This window comes from Chlorocebus sabaeus, chromosome 1, assembly GCF_047675955.1.
Source record: "Chlorocebus sabaeus isolate Y175 chromosome 1, mChlSab1.0.hap1, whole genome shotgun sequence".
Classification (NCBI taxonomy): domain Eukaryota; kingdom Metazoa; phylum Chordata; class Mammalia; order Primates; family Cercopithecidae; genus Chlorocebus; species Chlorocebus sabaeus.
Window position 1 is genome coordinate 55,790,970 of NC_132904.1, and position 21,816 is coordinate 55,812,785.

The window sequence follows — 21,816 nt, forward strand, 5'->3', positions numbered from 1 at the left end:
ATTCACTTCCATCCCCTCCTTCCATGCATTTCCCTTATTCCTTAAACATCTATTAATTGTATGTATACAATTAATTGTATACATATTAATCTATGTGTATGTATGTATACGTTACTTGTGTGTATTAATTGTATACATATAATCTATGTGTATGTATACGTTACTTGTATGTATTAATTGTATGTATTAATAAACATACAATTATTTATTTCATTTATTTATTATGTATTAATAAACATACAATTAATACATACAAGTAATGTATACATACATACACATAGATTATATGTACGTATGTATGCATGCATGTATGTAAAACATCACCATGGTTCCAAGAATCAAAAATATACCAAAAGGTATACTCAGAGAAGTGTCGCTCCTTTCTTATTCCTGTTCCCCTCCTCATTCCTTCCACCCTTTCCCCGTGCCCTGTGGGTCACCAACCTCTGTAGTTTCTGGTTTTTCCTTTCTATATTTATTTTGCACTGTAAGCAGATAAATGTATGCTTTCTTTTTAACAACTTTACTGAGGTGTAATTAACATACTATAATATTCACCAATTTTAATTGTACAAGTCAGTGATTTTTAGTAAATCAGCTGAATTGTGCAACCATCACCATAATACAAATATTTTCCTCATCTCAGTAGTATTCCTCATGTTCTTGTACAGCGAATCCTCATTGCCAGTCCCAACCTCAAGCAACCAGCAATCTACTCTTTGTATCTGTATATTTGCCTTTTCTGGACATTTCATGTAAGTGGAATCATACAATATGCTATCTTTTGTGTTGGATTCTTTCACTTAGCAAAATGCTTTTGAGGTTTGTCCCTGTGGTAGCTTATATCAGCATTTCATTCATTTTTATCATTGAATAGTATTCTATTAAATGAATATACCTTTTTTTTTTTTTGGCCTATTTATCAGTTAATAGGCATTTTGGTTTTTTCTACTCTGGGGCTATTATAAATAATACTGCTGTGAATACTTGCATGAAAGTCTTTGTATAGACATATATTTTCATTTCTTCTGGGTATATACCTAGGAGTGGGATTGCTGGGTATTTGTGTTTAACTTTTTAAGAAACTGCCAAAGAGATAATTTCTTAGATATCACACCAAAGCCACATACAACAAAAGATAAAGTAGACAAATTAGACTTCATGAAAATTTTAAAGTTTTTACATCAAAAGACAATATCAACAGAATATAAAGACAACTCACAGAATAGGTGAAAATATTTGCAAATCATATATCTTATAAGGGATTAATATCCAGAATATGTAGAGAATTCTTAATGTTCAACACTAAAAATCAAATAACCCAATTAAGAAATGGGCAAAATATTTGAACAGACATTTCAGCTAAGATGATATGCAAATGGACAACAAGCCCATGAAAAGATGTTCAACATCTCTAATGATTAGGGAAATGCAAATCAAAACAACAAATGGGAGATACTATTCATATCCATTAGGATGGTTACTATCAATAACATAGAAAATAATAAATGTTGGTAAGGATGTGGAAAAATTGGAAGCTTTGTGCACTATTGGTGGGAATGTAAGATGGTGTAGCCACTGTGGAAAACAGTGTGGAAGTTCCTAAAAAAATTAAAAATAAAATTACCATAGGACCCAGCAATTCCCCTTCTGGGTATATACCCAAGAGTGGAAAGCAGGGTCTTGAGGAGATGTTTGTATGCCCATGCTCGTAGCATTATTCACAGTGACCAAGAGGTGGAAGCAACCCAAGTGTCCATTGACAGATGAGCAGATAAGCAAAATGTGTTATGTACAAAATAATGGCTTTGAATTTTATGTTTTGAGATGGGATCTTGCTATGTTGCTCAGGCTAGTCTCAAACTCCTGGGCTCAAGTGATCCTCTCATGTCAGCCTCCCAAGTGGCTGAGATTACAGACGTGATATAAGGGAATATTGGCCTTAAAAAAGGAAATCCTGTCACATGCTACAACATGGTGGAATCTTGGAACATTATGCTAAGTGAAACAAGCCAGTCACAAAAAGACAAATACTGTTTGATTCTACATATACGAGATACTTAGAGTAGTCAAAATCATAGAGTCAGAAAGTAGAATGGTGGTTGTCGGGGCCTGAGGGAAGAGAGGGAAGAGGAAATGAGGAGTTATTGTTAAATGGGCATAGAGTTTCAATTCAGATAAAAAGAGTTAGGGAGATGAATGGTGGTGATGATTTCACAACATTATGATTGTTTTAATTATATACAACTGTACATTTACAGAAAGAAAAGAAAAGATACTGCCAAACGGTTGTCCAAAGTGGCTATGCCATTTTACATACCCATCAACATCCTGTCAACAATGTATGTGTTCCCATTTCTCCACATCCTTGTCAACATTTGTTATTGTCTGTCTTTTTAATTATTACCATTCTAGTGAGTGTGAAATGGTATCTCATTGTGGTTTTAATTTGCATTTCCCTAATAACTAATGACGTTGAGCTTTTTTTCATGTGCTTATTGGCCATTTGCATATCATCATAGCTGAGATGTCTATTTGAATATTTTGCCCATTTTAAAATTAGGCTGTTTATCTTCTTATTGAGTTGTAAGAGTTCTTTTTCAGTTCTTCATAAGGTATGTGATTTGCAAATATTTTCTACCAATCTGTGGCTTGTCTTCATTTTCTTAATGATACCGTTTGAAGAGCAAAAGTTCTTAATTTTGATAAACTCCAGTTTATTAATTTAAAAATTTGTGATTGTGTATTTGGTATTATATCAAAGAAATTTTAACCTCATCCAATGTCCTAAAGAGTTTTCTCTTTTTCTCCTTTTTTTTTTGAGATAGGGTCTTGCTCTGTCACCCAGGCTGGAGGACAGTGGTGCGATCTTGGCTCACTGCAGTCTCAATGTCCTGGGCTCAGGCAGTCCTCCTGCCTCAGCCTCCCAAGCAGCTGGGACTACAGGCGTGCACCACCACACCCAGCTAATTTTGTTTATTTTTTGTAGCGATGGGGGTCTCACTATGTTGCCCAGGCCAGCAACTCCTGGGCTCAACTGATCTTCCTGGCTTAGGCTCCCAAAGTGCACCCAAACATCATGCCCAGCCATCCCAATATCTTAAAGAGTTTTCTCACATATTTTTTCTGAAAAGCTTTATATTGTTAATGCTTACATTTGGATCCCTGATCCATTTTGAGTTGATTTTTGTGTATGGGATAAGATAAGGGTCTAAAATCATCTTTTCGAATATGGATATCCAGTTAGCCCAGTGCCATTTGTTGAAAAGGCAAGCATTTATCCCAATGGATTACCTTAGTACTTTTGTTTAAAATCAGGTGGCCATAAGTAGAAGGATTTATTTGTGGACTCTCAGTTCTGTTCCATTGATCTATACATCTGTCTTTATGCCTGTACCATGCTGTCTTGATAACTGTAGGTTTATAGTAAGTTAAAGTCCCCCAAATTTGTTTGCCTTTTTCAAAATTGTTTTTGCTCTTCTAAGTCTTCTGTATTTCCATATAAATTTTACGATAAGCTTGTCAAGTTCTGCAAAAAGTATCCTGAAATTGTGTGTGTTTTATATCTTCTTATTTCTTACATGAAGATAACATATTACAGATACTCTTTTAATTTTTATTTTTTTCATTTAATAGTATATCCTAGAAATTACTCCAAATCAGTTCATAGAGATCTTCCTCATTCTCTCTCTTTTTTTTTAAATAGCTGCATGGTAGTCCATGGAGTAGAGGTACCATAATTTATTAAACTATTCTTCTATGTATGGAAACTTAGTTTGTTTCCAGTATTTTGTCATTAGAAATAACACTGCAGTGAATAACCTTGTGCATATTTGTTTTCCTATTGTTAGAGATGTATTTTCAGGTAGATTCCTGGAAGTGGAATGGCTGGTTAAAAGGTAAGTGCATATGTTTTCACATCAAAGAAATAGCACCTGTCTGGTTTACTTCTGTTTTATTCCTCAGACATCGATGAATGTGGAAATGAGCTCAATGGAGGCTGTGTCCATGACTGTTTGAATATTCCAGGCAATTATCGTTGCACTTGTTTTGATGGCTTCATGTTGGCTCATGATGGTCATAATTGTCTTGGTAAGGAAGGCATTTGGAAATGGCAATTCTCCTTCACTCTCCCACCCCTTGCTTTCCCTTGGTGAAGACCTCCTCATGAAGACAAAAACGGGCTCAGAGCCTTGTGTTTTCTGCTTCCTTGGAAGTCAGACTCCGTGATAGAAAATGAGGTAAAATGTTTTAGTTTTATGTGATCATTCATAACATAAATCTTCTGTTAGTCCAAGGAGATGGGTGACATTGTCATTACTATTTATTGACTTTCTAGCATTGACTTGTCACCTTTTAAGATCTTTGGTCTTGTGTTGAGAGTCCTGACTTATAACCATTTTTTTCAATGTTGTAAGTGTTTCTATTTTAGAATTTGGAAAAACTCCTTGTCCTGAAGACTCCAAATGTGTGCTGGGGTTACAGCCAGCTAGACCCCCCTTTTTTTCTTGAAAAAGAGAGAAACTAATACAGAAATCTTCCATGAACATCTTCCTAGTATTCCACAAAACAGAAACATCTGTTGGAGTTTTAGTCCCTGAGTTAGAGACTACAAAGAGTATTGTTTACATTCATTCCTTATGCCAGGAATAAAACAGAACTTAGAAGCAACTAGCAACTGCATGGGGTTGAGTGTTGGATAGTCTTAGAGGATGCAGCACTCCTGGCAGGTAGGTATTTGTGGTTTGCTTTTTAAGGCTGGTATTAGTTGTACAGGAGAACATCACAGGAAAATATGGCATCCTTTGACACTCACGACCCTTCGTATGGATAACCTGCTGAGGTCTACTTGGCCAACTAAGGAGCAGTGGAGCCAGGCCCTGGCTCTGCGGGGACAGCGATTTGGACACCCACTTATAGTGTGGTAGGAATGGCCCTTTGATTAAATGCTTTGAGATATGCATAAAAGGAACTAGAAAAAGCCCAGGCAGAACCTGTGTGTTGCGTGTTGGGGCTCTGGAGTGGAGGAGAGGTTATTTCCATTTGGGACTTAACCCTCATATGACCTTTATCCCACGTCAGTGTCACCTGGAGCTCCATCCTGATGGACTCTGTTATTTCCTGTCCGTGCCCTGTGTGAGAGATCAGGCTTTGGGTGACACATCATGTGACTTTCCAAGCCTGCAGCTGTCAGTAAGACTTGATTGCAGGCGAGGGAACCAGTAACCTTCTAGGCAGTGAGTACCACAAAAAGGCATATTTGAAAGACAATCATAAGAGCAGGAATCAATATTAATTAAAAACTCAGACAAATGAAATCACTTTCAGTGTGTGATTTGTTGGGAGGCATACCACATGGGTTGCTTTTTTTTTTTTTTTTTTTTCCATTTTCAGGGGGAAATTTCCCTTTGATTTGTCAACAAGGGTATTTGGAGGATGCATATCTGATGGCAGACTTCGTCATTACTGTGGTGCCGTAATCCACAGCCTGGGGTCAGGGAGAAGGATGAGGTTCCTAAGAGCAAGAAACATCCAGGGGCTAGGAATCTGGGCCAGGGCTGGTGGGCGGCTCTGAGTATTGGCCTGCTTGGAAACCCTGAAGGCAGAGTCTTTTCTTGCCTTTGCCAATAACACAGATATTATTAACACAGAGTATCTCCATTTCCCCTCTGTGGGATCTCTTTGTGGACTCGGTAGCAAGGATCTGCCTTGTGGAGAGACCTTGAGTATCTACTGAGTATTTCTGAAGGGGGTAAGGACTCTTTAAAAGGAAGGAACAAGAAAATGAAGTACATTTAGAAGAGTAGGACCAGCACACATAGACACTTCCCCACCATTCAGACTTGAAAGGGCCGACCCAGTTTGTGGCAAGAAAGAAGCTCAGAGCCCTAATGTCTCCTGAGTTCTCTGGGATGACCCCTTCAATCTCCTCAGCCTCCTAACCACACATTAGCCACAAATATATTAGCTAGAAGACACAAGGTACAAACACCACTTAGCTTTGGCACTAAACATAGAGCACTTCAAGATCCTGAATGCCTGCAAGTCTGAAAAACGAAAGGCAGCTCTTCTATACAGCTCACCCCATCTGCATTCAGTTTATATTTTTGGAGTATCTGGGATCTCTTCATAGCTATTTGGCTTTGTAGCAGTGGTTCTCAACCCTGGCTGCACACTGGAATCAGCTGAGAAGCTTAAAAAACACCATCACCTAGACTTCATCCAAGACTGGCTCTGTCAGTATCTCTGGAGGTGGCATCCAGGCATCAGGGTTCTGACACATAGCCAGGGTTGGGAACCACTGTTTTATGGTCTGGAGAAGCTCACCAGCTTAGTGATAGATATCTGCGTACATGGACACACACTTTTGTATTTATCCAACCAGAGAGCATCAGCCAGCTAAATGACACACTTCTGATTGCTTTGGAGAAAAGAAATTGGGGGTTAAACGTGGGATGGGGGTGTGGCAGCTCAGAGGGGAGCACACCTTTACTCGCAGCCAATCCAGGAGTTGGTGTTCAGGGAGACTGACCTCTCCTACTCACCTTGAGTCTTGCTGTGGAACACCTAAGCCAGGTGTATTCCAGCACAGCTCATCCTCTGGAATGTGCTTCCTTCACCCTTTGGCATAGACAAGGGCAAGTTTGTTAGGCTTCAGGCGATGGCTTGAGTCCCATCAGTTTAGTCAGACATCTGCTCAGTAGTGTGGGAGGACAGATGACTATAAGATCTGAAGCTTGAAACCAGATAACAGATATTTAAATGTGAGGTGTTTTTATTATTATTATGGATACGCACAGGAGCTAGTGATTGGCACATGAGAAATTAGACTGGAGAAAATAAATTGCTTTTATATCAGACTTTGAGCCTTTATTGTCTGAAACTTTTCTGGAAGTTTCTCTTCTTTGACTCGGGTGATGCTATCCTCTCCTGCTTGTTTGTTCATGCATTGAATAGTTAATGAGCACCTGCTGTCTTCCAGGGCTGTGCTAATTGAAATAAAAATCTCTGTCCTCAAGGAGTTTGCAGTCTAGTAGAGGTAGATGAGTAAAGGATTTTGAGGCTGCAAGTCAGTAAGTGTATCAATATAGCTGTGCACAGGGTATCACAGGCAGAGTGGCAGGAAGGCCCCCTAAGGCCACCCTGACAGTGTGGCAGAAGGCTTCCTCCCTCCTGACCTCTCTGCTGGCTCCTTCCCTAGAGGCTCTTGGGACTCCTGGCATCTCCTCTGCCTCCTGCCTGTGCTAGCTGTGGCTGTTGCAGATGCATGTGTGAAGCTGGACTCCCAGACTGCCCATTCTTCCCCTCCCTCTGTCCTGCTCTCAGCCGCCGCCTTGTATTTCTCAAAGTGAAAGGCCAGACTCTCTCCCCTACTCTAGTGGTTGCCAGCTGCTTCCCAAATTAAGTAGGCACTTCTTTGCCTGGTGTTCAGGATCCCGCAGTGTGACCACAGTCTGTCCTCCCAGCTGTATCTCCTGTAACCTCCCTCCATGTGCCCTATGCTCTAGCCAAATGGGCTGACCTACTGGTATCTGAATGTTCTCCATGCCTCCCAGCCTTTGTGCTACTGCTCACGCTGTCTTCCACCTATAATCGCTTCTCTCCTGATTTATAATTGGACAATTCTAAGGGCCCATCTTTTATTAGCTTATCCTTGATTCATCCTGATACCCCACGACCAGATGTGATTTCTTTCCTTTGCACCAGCTTTTACCTTATATCAGAATCATTTGTCTACTTGTCTCTTGCTGAAGTGCATGCTCCTAGAGAGAAGGATTTTTTTTTTTTTTAGATGGAGTTTCACTCTGAGGCCCATGCTGGAGTGCAATGGCATGATCTCGGTTCACTGCAACCTCCACCTGCCGGGTTCAAGTGATTCTCCTGCCTCAGCCTCCCAAATAGGTGGGATTACAGGCATGTGCCACCATGACCAGCTAATTTTTGTGTTTTTAACAGAGACGGGGTTTCACCATGTTGGCCAGGCTGGTCTTGAATTCCTAACCTCAGGTGATCCACCTGCTTCAGCCTCCCAAAGTGCTGGGATTATAGGCGTGAGCCACCACACCTGGCCGAGGGAAGGAGTTTTATCTTCCTTATCTGTATTTTGCTGTCTCCTCTAGCACCATGCTTTGGAAAGAGAAGGTGTTCAACAAATATTTACTGAGCTAATTGATCTTGTGTCCATGTGGTGGTCCTGGCCAAGTGAGCCCCAGACCCATAAGGACTGAGTAATTGTCTGTGGACCTCACTGGCTTTGATTCAGAAAGCTTCTGTGGTACAGGGACATGAAGAGGGACCTCATCTTTGCTTAGCAGGGCCCCTGAGCTGCTGGGTGAGGTGGGGCATTTGAAACAGTCACCAAAGCAGAGGCTAATCCCTCTCTCCCTCCAGATGTGGATGAGTGCCTGGAGAACAATGGCGGCTGCCAGCACACCTGTGTCAACGTCATGGGGAGCTATGAGTGCTGCTGCAAGGAGGGGTTTTTCCTGAGTGACAATCAACACACCTGCATTCACCGTTCAGAAGGTACCTCTGCCCCACTGTGGATGGGGGCGGAGTCACATCTGAGACCCCCTCCCTTGGCGCACATGCACACACACTGACTCTAGGGGGGAAGCACAGGGTATAGAAAGTCTGGAGGCCTGAGTCTAGATGCCACTGCCGGCTAACCGTGGGCAAGTTATTTGAACTTCAACTTCCTCACCTGGCAAAATAGGTGCACTGGACTGGGTGAGCACTGAGGTCCTTTCAAACTCTCACATTCTCTGATTCTAATCTTTACATAGAATACATTTCAAACGTGACTAGATGTCTCAGGAGCAATATAGAGGATGATCTGCCAAGTTTTTCAAAAAGGTGCTGAAAACCACAGCACCAGTATGATCCTGCTCCCTGCTCTGGGTGGGTAGAGAGGAGGCCGGATCCTTCCCATGCAGACTTTCAATGAAGTGCCCTGCTTCCAGCCCCAAGCTAGATCTGGCCCTTCCATGTTTTGCATTTTTGAGCTCCGAGGGGCAGAAGGGCTCCTTCCCTGGACTCTCCGTGCTGTGGTTTCCTTCACCTATGTCACCATTTACCATTCCTCTGTAAATTTGCCAGAAACTCTTCTCTTCTGATGTCCTGCTTTTCATTTTCTTTGCTTTGAGTTTATACCTTTTTTCATTCTTCTGTTACTTAGTTGATTCTTGAGAGGAAGATGCATTAAGTACATGTGGCCAATCAGTTATTTTTAACTGAATGTCATCCTTTTAACTCTTCCCTGCTCTTTCTTAAGTTGAAGAGTCACATTTTGGTGACTGTGTTTCTCTTGGAGTTGCATCTGCCTATTTTTAGGGGAAAAGCCCTAAATACTAGCCTATTAACCCCTTTGGCCATGTGCTGCTTATTCTTTCCCATTACTTAAGAATGAGGTCATTTTAAGTTCTTCTACTGTTTAATCACAAGTTTGTAGATTGTTTTAATCCTGGTCTTGGTAACTTTTCAAGGGTTTCTTTATGGAAGATGATTTTCGTCTCATTTTCCAAGGATGGTGGCTCACACCTTATACCTAACTGGAATACCTGTTTGGGTACTAAGAAAAATCGTCAGAGGAATCCCCAGGGGCCAATGGATTTGATGGTTATCATCACCCGGAGTCTGCTCATTCTCAGTGTTTGGGGCAGGGAAGTCACATGCACTGGCTTTGATCAGGCAATTTCTTATCTTGTACCAGGTGTGGCCCTTGATAAAGTAGCAGTTGGGTTTCATTTTCCTGTCAGGTTCTCTGGGGTCATTGGTGTGCCCTGCATTCTTGTCCGATGCAGGCCAAATTCGAGGTGGGAATGAATTAGGAGGCCAGTGGCACAGAGTGATCCAAATCTCAGGGCATCTCTCCTTTTGATTGCTCCCAGCTGCTTCCTGGGAAGTCACTTTGGCTTCTTCTGCAGGTGGCTGGGGAGGGATGTGGGACCTGCAGGTTAAAGCCATTGCTTGCGCCCTCGCAGTCTGGGTCCCACCCAGTTACAAAGCAGCTGGTAGCGATTAAGATCACCCCTTATCCTTGCACTTCCAGAGCCCTGGCTCAGTCCTGCAAACCCCTGGACTATTAGAGATACAGGCTCCTCATAACATAAGCAAATACAAATGCAGTTCCTTTCTGCAAACTGTGTTTTCTAAATTTTCTACAATTCAGACATTCTTGGATCCCCTGAAGAGTATTTAAAGTGAACATTTTTGTCTGGAACTAAAACCAAAATCCAAGAATTTGAGTTGTGGTCTGGAAGTGTTCTCTATGATTTTCTGTTGTGTTTCAACCTGACTGCTTGGCAAATCCATGGGAGTGTCAGCCAACGGATTATAGCAATTGGTAACGGAGAACCTTTGCATCCTAGCATTTTGATTCTTCAAATAGAACAGCCTGTAAAAAGTTTTCTTCTAGGATTTTCTCTCTGATGTGCACATTAAACTATGAAACTGTAGGCTTAAAAACCCACAGCGAATACCTTAAAAGTGATTGAAAGAAGGCAACACAGGAAGCTAGTATTTTCTATTGCTGTTGTTTTTAATAATTATTTACAAAATGTTCTTTAATATAGGGCATCGTAATCATTGACTCTGAGGGAAAGCTCAAGATATTGATTTCTTTTTTAATCCTTAAAGACTCCAAAGCTGTGATAAAGAGACTGTGTGTTTTCACCCATATAATGAGGGTACGCTGGAGAGAAACACATCACCCCCGGCCTGCCTTTGTTCCTATTCATGGCTGCTCAGGCTCTCAGAATGAGAACTCCTCTTTTGTTTTGTGTGTTCTGAGAATATTTAGATGGTGTACTGATGCCTTTTCAGGGCAACGGGGAAGGTGTCAGGGTGGCAAAGTGGAGGCTGTGCTTTCGGCAGGGCCTGTTACCCGTTTTAGGTCACGCTTTCCTCCCAGTTCACACGGCATATTTTTATTGGGTTTCCAGAAATAATCTTCAGTGGGGCCCTGATCTTGGGGTGCACCAGAATGGGGGATTTCCAATGTTTCTGGGCTGTTTCCCTTATGGTGAACAAACCATCCTGGACGTGACAACCAGGCCAGTTTTGGAAAGAGCTAGGGCCATTTGCTGGGCTGCCTAGTTTGGAACAAATTAATGTGCTCTCCCCAGAAGTGGTCTTGCTTTAAGTCAGGGTGCTATGAAAGGCTTTGAGGTCACCTCTTGAAAAGCCATCAGCAATTCCAGAGCCATTTAAGTCTCTATTACCTCTTGGTAACTTCAGGTGTAGCTTGATGTGGTAGAACATCAGGTGGCAGCTTCTCTGTGTGTCACAATGGCGTCTGGCACACAGGCATTCTTATGAAATATTTCTTGTGTAGGTGAATTGCTCTGAGGCAGTAAAGGTCACTTTGTAAATGTCTTAACGGTCTTGTAAACAGAGTGAAAAAGCAGCAGCAGCTGGCCTGTTTGGGGGTCTACTTTCCAGGTGTTCCTGCCCCCATTTCTTGGGCACTGTTATATTTACACCTGAGCACTGGTTATTTCCCATGCTTTGCTGACCCAAGGACAAACACAACGCTTTCTGGGCCTTCTCAGAAAGACAGGACACTGCTTCTAGAGGCAGCTGTCACCTCCCATGCCATCTCAGTTCTAGGGAGCAAATCACATCTTCGGAAATTACCAGTCAGAGCAAGAGAAAGTTTTCCACCAATCCAGTGCAAGTCTCTTTCTGTGTTAATTGACAACCACCCTTGGCATGGATGAATGAATCCCAGCAACCAGCAGACTCAGTGCTGGAGTGCAGACAGCTCATAACTGTCAGGCAAAAGAGCAAGAGGATTTTAAGAGAGACTCTTGAAAGTATGGGATATATTAACTCTTGCACTGTCTTTTAGAATGGGAATGGCGTCTGTTTGTATTAAAACAATTGTTCCAGTTAAGCACAGTTTGACAGCTCTGGCATGGGAGCTGGAGAGAGAACTTTGACTTCATTAGAACCTGTTGGCTAAGGTTTTAGGGGCATAATATAGAAGAGTGTTGGATTCTAGAGAAGTGAAAGCAACCTTTTTGTACTCGTGTTGAAACCAGTGCCTTTCTAGTATTAGAGTGTCTCGTCAGTAGAGAGCCAATGACAACCAAGTCCCTACTCTCAGAGATGTTTTAGAGTTACGTTGCACAAATGCAAAGAAGCAACATAGGAACAGGTAATTAATAATGCAGTATAAACGGAGCAGATGTCTTGAAAATACTGTAGGGTATGAAAAGAATTCCTTAAGGAGGCTGGCAGGCAGCAGGATCTCGAAGAATTGGTTTTGAGATGAGGCAGAATGCTGGTAAACCACACAGGCAGTTACCTTGCTAGTGCCCCTCATGTAGATGTATGCCGGGCTCTGCGGGAACAGAAGCAGGTGTTCCCTGCCCACCATCGTACTACAAGGTTGAGCCTAATCGAAATTTACTGTATACCTCAAAAGAATTGTACAGCAGCTACCACACACATGAGCACACTCCCTCCTTCTCTCTCTGTCTCCTCTCTCCCTTGCTCTGTTCTTGTTGCTGTTGCTGTGTGATGCTGTCTGTCAGAGGCTTACGTCCTGAGGGAAGGACCAAGGGAGTGGCTGAGGGTGGTCACAGAAGACAGATCCCTGGGCATGTGACCCATATGAGGATGCCAAAATGCTGTAGTCACACTCACCTCTGAAGGGCAGGATTGGTGGGGGTAGAGAGGGGTGTTGAAATGTTTTGAAAATTATCTTCGAGAATATGTGAAAAATTGAAAATCTTGATCATTCTATCTACACGTTTCTTAGGAGGATTCTCCTTTTCTCTTTACATTCTTGATCAGCTCTTGGGTAAAGACATGGCAGAGATAAGAGCATGAGTACCAGTTCCTGGGGTCAGCAGGCTCTGATCCTGCACCCAATAAAGAGCTCCAGTGTATTGGGAAGGCTCCCATCTCGTTAGTAGAGTTGAGACATCATATCTCTTGGGTGACAGAAGAAATTTTTCATGTCTATTAATTGGCCTAGGTTGACTTTAATGACATATACTTTTCAAATGTGGGGCTGATGGAGACCTAGGCGGACAGGTCTGTGGGCCACCCCTTAGCCCTTTGCCGCTCTCCCAGGTCTCAGGATTCTGACCACAGCCTAGTCACCTGTTACACACTGCTGTTTTTCAGAGGGTCTGAGCTGCATGAATAAGGATCACGGCTGTAGTCACATCTGCAAGGAGGCCCCAAGGGGCAGTGTCGCCTGTGAGTGCAGGCCTGGTTTTGAGCTGGCCAAGAACCAGAGAGACTGCATTTGTAAGTATGGGTGGGTGCACACGTGCCATGGGAACCATCGTATTCCACAGGCTGCCTTCTGTGGCCCAGTTCAGAAGCACCACCTCATGACACGGCTGCAGCAGTGGGGAAGACAGTTAGCACGGGATACCGACCTCTACCAAGTACTTATTCACTGCAGAAGGGTGGTCTCCCATAGAGAAGGGAAATGATATTTTAAAAGGAACTCATCAGGAGAAAATGAAATTCAGGAGTAAGGAGCGTGAATGTTGGGGGTCAGTTCTCCCTGTTCCCACAGAATAAAACCAAATTTCCTCATCTGGCAATCACAGCTCTTTGCCACTGGGCCCTGCTTCCCTTATAAACCTCATCTGCCTCCTTTCTGCAGACACTACTCCCCTTACCTTTGGAGAACAGCCCAAATTCTTTGATGCCTCCAGGCCTTTCCCAAGCCCTTCTTCCTTCCTGGCATGGTGGACTCTCACTCAACCTTCAATATTCTGTTTAACTTCTAATAAGGATAAGCATAATAGCTACCTTTTGGTGGGGAATTTATTGTGTGCAAAGGCTTGTCTCAAGATGTGCCATATCCCATTTAATTCTTACAAGCACCACCCTGTGAGTTCAGTATTATTACACTCATTTCAGTTGGCAAAGTTGTGCAGAAGGTGAAGCAACAAGGTCACACAGGGAGTTAGTGGCAAATGAGTGTTCAAACCCTGGTCTGTTTAGCTCTAAAGCTGTGCTCTTAATCCCTTGCTTAATCCCTTGCTACCATCCTCTGCTATCAGAAGCCTCCTGGGTGCTTCAGACAGGGCAGCCATTTTGTACTTTGGCTCCCACAGCACTTTCCTCAGCTGTATAGCTCTGGCTTGACTTGCGTGTTGATGTGTCTGTCTCCCAAGCTATGAGCCCCTCCAAGTCAGGGACCTTGTCTCATTTTTCCTCTCAGTCCTCCCCTGGTGCCTGCTATGGAATGTGCTCAGTACACTTGTGTTTAATGAATGGGTTAATGAGTGGTCTACACCATCGGGCTGCACCCCTGCACCATGATTGTGGTAACAAAACTCCACCTGGGAACAGGAAACCACTGGCAATTCATGGTGTTCCTAAACCACGATTTATGCTGGGGGAAGCACTGAGGGGTTCCCTTTAGAACCTTCCCAAAGCCATGGACAGAAGACCCTTGCCATTTGGTGGGGATGGTGGTTTATGGTGAGTAAGAGATGAGGGGACAGTTTCAGTGGTGAGGGACTTCTCTCCATTGTCTCCCTCACAAAGCAGAGTGTCGCCTCAAAACTGTCCAAGCCAAGGCTGGTGCCACCATCACACTCAAGCAACAGGTTCTGACAGGCTCTTAGGGCCCCTCAAAGTCAGGCTGTCCCTGAGGGCATCCAGTGAGCTAGCAGGGTGGAGACCATTTTCCCACCTCCAGATCTTCGAAAGGAGGACCCAGGCCCTCCAAGACTCACCTGTGGGGCGAGACCCTCAACATTTCAGTCTTTCAGGGGACAGTTGCTGGGGGCGGGGGAGGCGCCTGTAAGCTTGTTTTTAAAGATTTTAAATGTCAGTAAGATATCACTGCTCAAATAATATTGTTATATTATTAACATTTTTTAATTTTAACATTAACATTATTAACATTTTAACATTATAACATTTTTAACATTAACATATATTATTTAACATTTGAGGAATTAACAAAGAAAAAATAAGATCTAGAATCTCACCACATAACCAGCTGTTTCAATTTTTTCATATTCCTATTTAGTTGTGGTTCATATGCATATACAATTTTTACATAGCTATAATCACAGGATACCACAAATATGTAATTAGTTCTTTTGAATTAGAAAAATTACAAAGGGTCTATGTAAAATGCAAACACTCCAAAGCATATAAAGAAAACATTCAGTTTTCCCCCTCCCATTTCCTTTGCCAGAGGTAACCACGGTTTACAGTTTGATGAATAGATAGTTTTGTAGTTGGCTTTTTTTTTTTGGCCTATCATCAATGCATTCATATATAGTCTTGATAATTACCAGTTAATGTCACATTAATTGTGTGCAGAATCATCCTGTGATTATCCTTCCTTCTAACTAATCTAGATTGAATCTGATGAGAGAAATTCTGACATATATGTACAAATTAAATATTGTCTGTTTTATTCCAGCATAAAGTGCTATAGCATTTCCCAAAGCCCCAGTACAGCTGTATTAATAGGTAAAGTTCTCTAAATAGAACAAAGCAGTAGTCTAGAATCTCTTGCTATGATTTCCCTTATTAATAAAAATCTCTCCCCCAATTCTCCCATCTCCCTCTTCCTGTATGACTTTGTTTAAACCCATGTTTCAGCATTTCTATGATTTGTGTTGTAACTATCTGCCTACACAGATACCACAGGGTCTGCCTCGGAGTTATGTCCTCTGTACACCATGCCTGGCATGCACTAGGTGCTCAAATACTTGCAGAATGAAAATCAGCTTCTCTGGAGCAAACACAGCCCTGTGTTTGTGGAAATCTCAGTGCTTTATGTATTGATTCATTTTACTGTCAGTGACCTGTAACCATGGGAACGGTGGGTGCCAGCACTCCTGTGAAGATACAGCTGACGGCCCAGAGTGCAGCTGCCATCCACAGTACAAGATGCACACAGATGGGAGGAGCTGCCTTGGTGAGTGGTAACCCCAACACTGAGTGAGGGTCTGCCCCCGCCTGCCCGTCCCTACCCCTGCCCCTTAATGGTGTTTAGCACAGATGCAGGCTGTTTCCGGTGCATTTGCCCCCACTTCGCATGCTGCAGTGGGAGTGGTCTAGGTCTGTGGGGAAGGCCCCTCTCTCCGTGTGTGACCTTGGAAAGCCCTTCCTCCTCTCCTGGACTAGGCTGCTCCTAACGCTGGTATTCCAGAGACTGGCACAACACATCCCAAGAGGCCAGGGCAGCATGAAGTTAGAGCTGTTTGTGATGATGCAGCACTTCTGGCCAGCAGGAGCCAGGGCTGCATATTTCTGGTGGGATGCCTGCCTTGCCCTTCATGGTGTATCCTTCACTACCTCCATTTTAGAGGTTTCCAGGCCCAAGGCTCTTTTTGTCCTCGACTCAGGAGACTGGAGTAAATCTGAAGCTTGCATTCCCTAGTGTCTCTTTGGTCAGTGCAATATACCTCCAAAATCTTTTCCATGTTTAATGTTTGCTAAGGATCTGCGGCCCTTTGACATGCTGTGTCTCCCACAGAGCCTCATTACAACACATTTTTATTGCGTGAACAGAGTCACATATCTTACATTGCTCTTGTGTCTGGGATTTCAGCAAACACGGTTGTATAGGGAATGAGCAATCTAACTCATTCAGTCTGAGAACTGTGCTCTTTTGCTTCTCTTGTAGAGCGAGAGGACACTGTCCTGGAGGTGACAGAGAGCAATGCCACATCAGTGGTGGATGGGGATAAACGGGTGAAGCGGCGGCTGCTCATGGGTAGGCGCCTTCACTCCTCTTCCTTGGCCACTGCCATTGTCCCTTTCCCTCCCCAACTTATTGCATCAGACCTGAACTTGGGAGCCACATGCCCTCAGACCAGCTGGACTGGGGTGAGCAGCTCCTGTGAACCAGGATGTGTGTCTGTTCTTCACTAGTGTTGTTGCTTAATCACCAACCAAGCAAGACCCCTGGTCTCGCCATCAGAATAATCAGGTTAACATCTCAATGCAGCCCCCACCTAGCCGTAAGGCTTGGCAAACTGCCCTGAGGCTGTGTCTCTTGGTCTTTCTACCTCTTAGGGCCAGTGTGTTGCACATTTTCATACTGCTATAAAGAACTGCCTGAGACTGGGTAATTGATAAAGAAAAGAGGCTTAATTGACTCACAGTTCCACATGGCTGGGGAGGCCTCAGGAAACTTACAATCCTGGTGGAAGGCAAAGGGGAAGCAAGGTACCTTGTTTGCAAGGTGGCAGGAAGGAGAATAAATGCAGGAGGAACTACCAAACACTTGTAATACCATGAGATCTCATGGTCTCACTCCATCATGAGCACAGTGTGGGGGAACCGCCCCCATGATCCAATCACCTCCACCTGGTCTCTCCATTGACACGAGGGGATTATGAGGATTATAATTCAGGATGAGATTTGAATAGGGACATAAAGCCTGACCATATCAGTTGGGATGCTCAATGAAAATCATAATATGGAAAGGTGCCCAGAGTCCAGTGCCTGGGACTGAGTGGGTGGTCAGTGAAGTCAGCTGTCTACCTCTGAAGCAGCCTTTAGCTCAGAATGGTGGCTAGCCTTCTTTTGTGTCCACTGACTCTTCTATTTCTGACTCAGCTGATGATAATGGTAGAAGAGATGAATGGAGAGGGGCAGCATGTGGCTGTGGGACAAGGGAAGTCCTGCCTGAAGGTCCAGCAGTTAAGCTGGAGATGAGCAGAAATAGAGGTGGCCGTGGGGGTGGGAGTCAGACAGATCCTTTGGCATGTTACTCCTTCTGGAGAAAGTTTGGCTGAACCTAAACAAAACCCATCTTTTGACAGTTTCTGAATTTAACAGTCAGGCAACATATCATACAGCCTTTGGTTACCAAGCAGGTAACCTTTCTGAGCTCTTTAGAAATTATAATTTTTCATTGTCTTAAGTGAAAATAGTATATGTGAATAACGTAGAAACTTAATTACTTCTGGGCTTGTAATGAAGCGCATCATTTCCTTGTCTCATAACTTCCCATTTCCTCATCCCATTTGCCAGAGGCAACAACATTCAATTCTTCGAGCTGTTTCTTCTTCTGACTCCTCCTCCCCCATATTTCTGAAAAATGAAGGGCATACAGTTATTATTTTCTTCTTTTTTTTCTTTTCTTTTTCTTTTTCTTTTCTTTTCTTTTTTTTTTTTGAGACAGGGTCTCACTCTGTTGCCCCCAGGCTGGGGTGCTGTGGTGTGATCACATCTCACTGCAACCTCCGCCTCCCAGGATCAAGTGATTCCCTCACCTCAGCTTCCTGAGTAGCTGGACTACAGGCATGCGCCACTGCACCTGGCTAATATTTGTATTTTTTGTAGAGACAGGGTTTCACCATGTTGCCCAGGCTGGTCTCAAACTCCTGGGCTCTAGCCATCTGCCTACCTTGGCCTCCCAAAGTGTTTTGATTACAGGTGTGAGCCTTCATGCCTGGCCCTACAGTTATTTCTTGATGTGTCTGTTATAGATGTCTCTCATCTGGGCGTTTACTATAAGGCTACAATTCCCTTTGCCGCTCTCCTATTAGGTGAATCCTATGTCTTGCCTCTCGTTAGTTTATCTGGTGAATGAGATAGAGGTATTTAAAAATTTGCATGCCTGAAAATACCTTTATATTCTACCTGCACCCTTTATTGAGAATTTGGCTCAGTGTAGAATTCAGAGTTGGAAAGAATTTTCCATCACTGTTTTGAAGTTAGTGCTCCATTGTTTTCAAGAATGCAGGGTTGTTTTGAGAAGTCTAAAGTCATTTTTATTCTTGATCCTTTGGGAGAAACTTGTGAAAGCATCTCTCTGAAAGCTTCTAGGATCTTCTCCTCCCCAGTGATCTGAAGTTTTACAATAATGTTCTTTATTGTGGGATTTTGCCCATCTGTTGTTAGTACTTTTCTTTTTTCTTTTTTTTTTTTTTGAGACAGAGTCTTGGTCTGTTGCCTAGGCTGGAGTCCAGTGGCGTGATCTCGGCTCACTGCAAGCTCCACCTCCCAAGTTCACACCATTCTCCTGCCTCAGCCTCCTGAGTAGCTGGGACTATAGGCGCCCGCCACCACGCCCGGCTAATTTTTTTGTATTTTTAGTAGAGATGGGGTTTCACCATGTTAGCCAGGATGGTCTCCATCTCCTGACCTCATGATCCGCCCACCTCGGCCTCCCAAAGTGCTGGGATTACAGGCGTGAGTCACCATGCCCGGCCTAGTACTTTTCAATATGAACATTCAAGTCCCTTAGTTCTAAGAAATTATCTTACATCTTTTTCTTTGATACATTTCTTTTTATTTCTTTTTTTTTGAGACAGAGTCTTGTTCTGTTGCCCAGGCTGGAGTCCAGTGGTGCGCTCTTGGCTCACTGCAACTTCCACCTCCCAGGTTCAAGTGACTTTCCTGCCTCAGCCTTCTGAGTAGCTGAGACTACAGGCACATGCCACCATGCCTGGTTAATTTTTTTTTTTTTTTTTTTTTTGGTATTTTTAGTACAGAAGGGATTTTGCCATGTTGGCCAGGCTGGTCTCGAACTCCTGGCCTCAAGTTATCCACCTGCCACGGACTCCCAAAGTGCTGAGATTACAGGCATGAGCCACCATGCCCGTCTTTGATAAATTTCTTCCCTCCATTTTCTCTGTTCTTTCCCTCTGGAACTCCTATTAGCTGGCTGTTGTAACTCCTGGATTGACCCTCTAATTTTTTTTTTTTTCTTTTCTCTCCCTTGTATTTTTGTTCTTTTTCTTTTCTCTCCTTTGTATTTTTGTTCTACTTTCTAGGAGACTTTTCATTTTTTTCTTCTAATCTTTCCACAGGATAAAGTTTTCATTTTCATATTTTAATTGTTCAAGAATTTTACTTTGGCCTTTTGTTTTAGGAACCTGCTCTTATTTCATGGATGCTTTTCTTATCTCCCTGAGGAAATTAATTATAAGATTTTAACTCCTCTTCTGTTCTCTAGATTATCTTTGTTTCATCCAGGATTCTTTTTCCCTGTTGGTTTGGTCTGGTATATTTATTCCATATTACAGGCTTTCCAGAAATGTCTAGTGATTCTTGACTGATTTTTCATGTTTAATAGTAAAATACTAAAAAGCTAGTTGGATTTTCTATTGACTTGTGGGCTCCATGTTTGGGTGATGAGGCAGTGACTTAGCCATTTCATCTGGAGATCCTCGAATGCTAATATCGTTAGGTCTTTTTGCTTGGGTAGGTCAATTTCGCTGGCGAGGAGTCCTTCAATCACCTGTCTGTAGGCTTAGCTGCTGGCATCCTGGGTTGCAGTGTTGTTTCAACGTAGCTTTTTGGAACTTTCAGTGGCTGTTATTTTAACATAGCTTTTGGACTTTTCAATGACTTTAAATCTGCCAGTAGAGAGCTGAAGGAGCTGGGGGAAGAGGGATGAGGGTTTGAGATCTCTTTTTCAGGGTATAGACTTTCACCTGACAGTACCTCCCTCTCCTCCTCTGTTGTTCCTGGTACCCTTGAGCCTGGTGCTTCTCTGGTCCAGACTTCTCTGCTATAGCCAGAATAGGAGAAGGGTAGTCACATGGCTATGTGGAATTAAGGAGGAGCTCTGGGGTTTATCTTTTTCATATGTAGACTTTCCATAATCTTCCTGTTTTTAACTCCGTCCGCATTTCTGCCTCTAGAATAACTTGATAATCCCAATTCCTGAGTTTTTCTGGGATTCTGGGGCTCACATGAGTTTACCAGCTGTTGGCACCCCCTCTGTAGACCGCTAGGATCTAGCTTTCTTCTACGCCAGATATTGTTCTCCTGCTAACATGCCACTTCCAGAATGTTTGACATCTCTCATCTATTGTCTTTTCTTCCATTTTCTTTGTCCTTAAGGATTTATACTTTAAAAAATCAATTTATTCTCATATTCATGAGATTTTGAAAGGAATAGAGATAAACATACATGTACTATCTGCATATAAAATCAATTTATTCTCATATTCATGAGATTTTGAAAGGAATAGAGATAAACATACATGTACTATCTGCATATTTAATTAGGATTAAGCTTGTCCCCTTCAGGGTTCCTTTTTTTTTTTTTTTTTTCTTTTCTTGAGACAGGGTCTCTCTGTGTTGCTGAGCCTGGAGTGCAGTGGCACAAACATGGCTCACTGCAACCTTGACCTCCTGGACTCAAGTGATCTTCCTGCTTCAGCCTCCCGAGTAGCTGGGACCACAGGTGTGCATCACCAGGCCTTGCTAATTTTTTAAAATTTTTGTAGAGATGGGGGGTCTCACCATGTTGCCCAGACTGGTCTTGAACCCTGGGCTCAGGCGATCCTCCTGCCTCGGCCTCCCAAATTGTTGGGATTACAGGGGTAAGCCACCCCCACCCCCAGTTTTTAAAATGAAGTAGTTATGGAAGAAAAATTACGTTTCTGGAGGCCTAGATGCTAACAGTTCAATGAATGTTGAATAGCACTTGTCTATTACTTGGACTAACTGTATGAGATACAGAACTAGAAGACTGTTTGCTTATTATTCCTCATCTCCACAGTTGCGATTTAACAACTGTGGCTTATTTTTCATGTGGTTATGACAGGGTTTTCTCCTTTCAGGGAAAGTGAAACTTCAAATTTGAGTAAATTGGTGGTTGCCAGGATGAAGCCAGTAGTCTACAACAAGGCAATGGTTGGGGTGACGATGCTTACCCACTCTTGCTTTGCCCACTACTCATATTGAAAGGAGAAGGTTCAAGATTAAGGAAGGACCATCCCCTTTGCCCTGTTCTGCACTCACCTCTAGCCTGCCAGACATGGTCCTACTTAGGTTGCTGGCTGCAGATCAGCAAGAACTTTCAGTGGCTTTAAATCTGCCAGTAGGGGGAGTGACTCTGCAGACTGG

The 21,816-nt window shown here is 43.0% G+C and overlaps 1 protein-coding gene and 1 long non-coding RNA gene across 10 annotated transcripts in view; one reads left to right on the forward strand and one right to left on the reverse strand.

Moving 5' to 3' along the window:
• The window catches only part of SCUBE2 (signal peptide, CUB domain and EGF like domain containing 2), an 83,223-nt gene that overhangs the window by 8,091 nt on the left and 53,316 nt on the right, over positions 1-21,816 (forward strand). For all 9 annotated transcript variants that reach the window (XM_008007377.3, XM_073018529.1, XM_008007342.3 and 6 more), the window contains exons 3-7: positions 3,967-4,092; positions 8,392-8,526; positions 13,138-13,263; positions 15,800-15,916; positions 16,628-16,717. In XM_008007377.3, coding sequence (XP_008005568.2) covers positions 3,967-4,092; positions 8,392-8,526; positions 13,138-13,263; positions 15,800-15,916; positions 16,628-16,717 — 594 coding nt within the window. The remainder of the gene's footprint in view (positions 1-3,966; positions 4,093-8,391; positions 8,527-13,137; positions 13,264-15,799; positions 15,917-16,627; positions 16,718-21,816) is intronic.
• LOC140712262 (uncharacterized) overlaps positions 14,862-21,816 on the reverse strand; it is a 65,402-nt gene continuing 58,447 nt past the window's right edge. Inside the window, exon 3 of the long non-coding RNA XR_012093810.1 lies at positions 14,862-18,042. This is a non-coding gene — a long non-coding RNA (uncharacterized lncRNA). The remainder of the gene's footprint in view (positions 18,043-21,816) is intronic.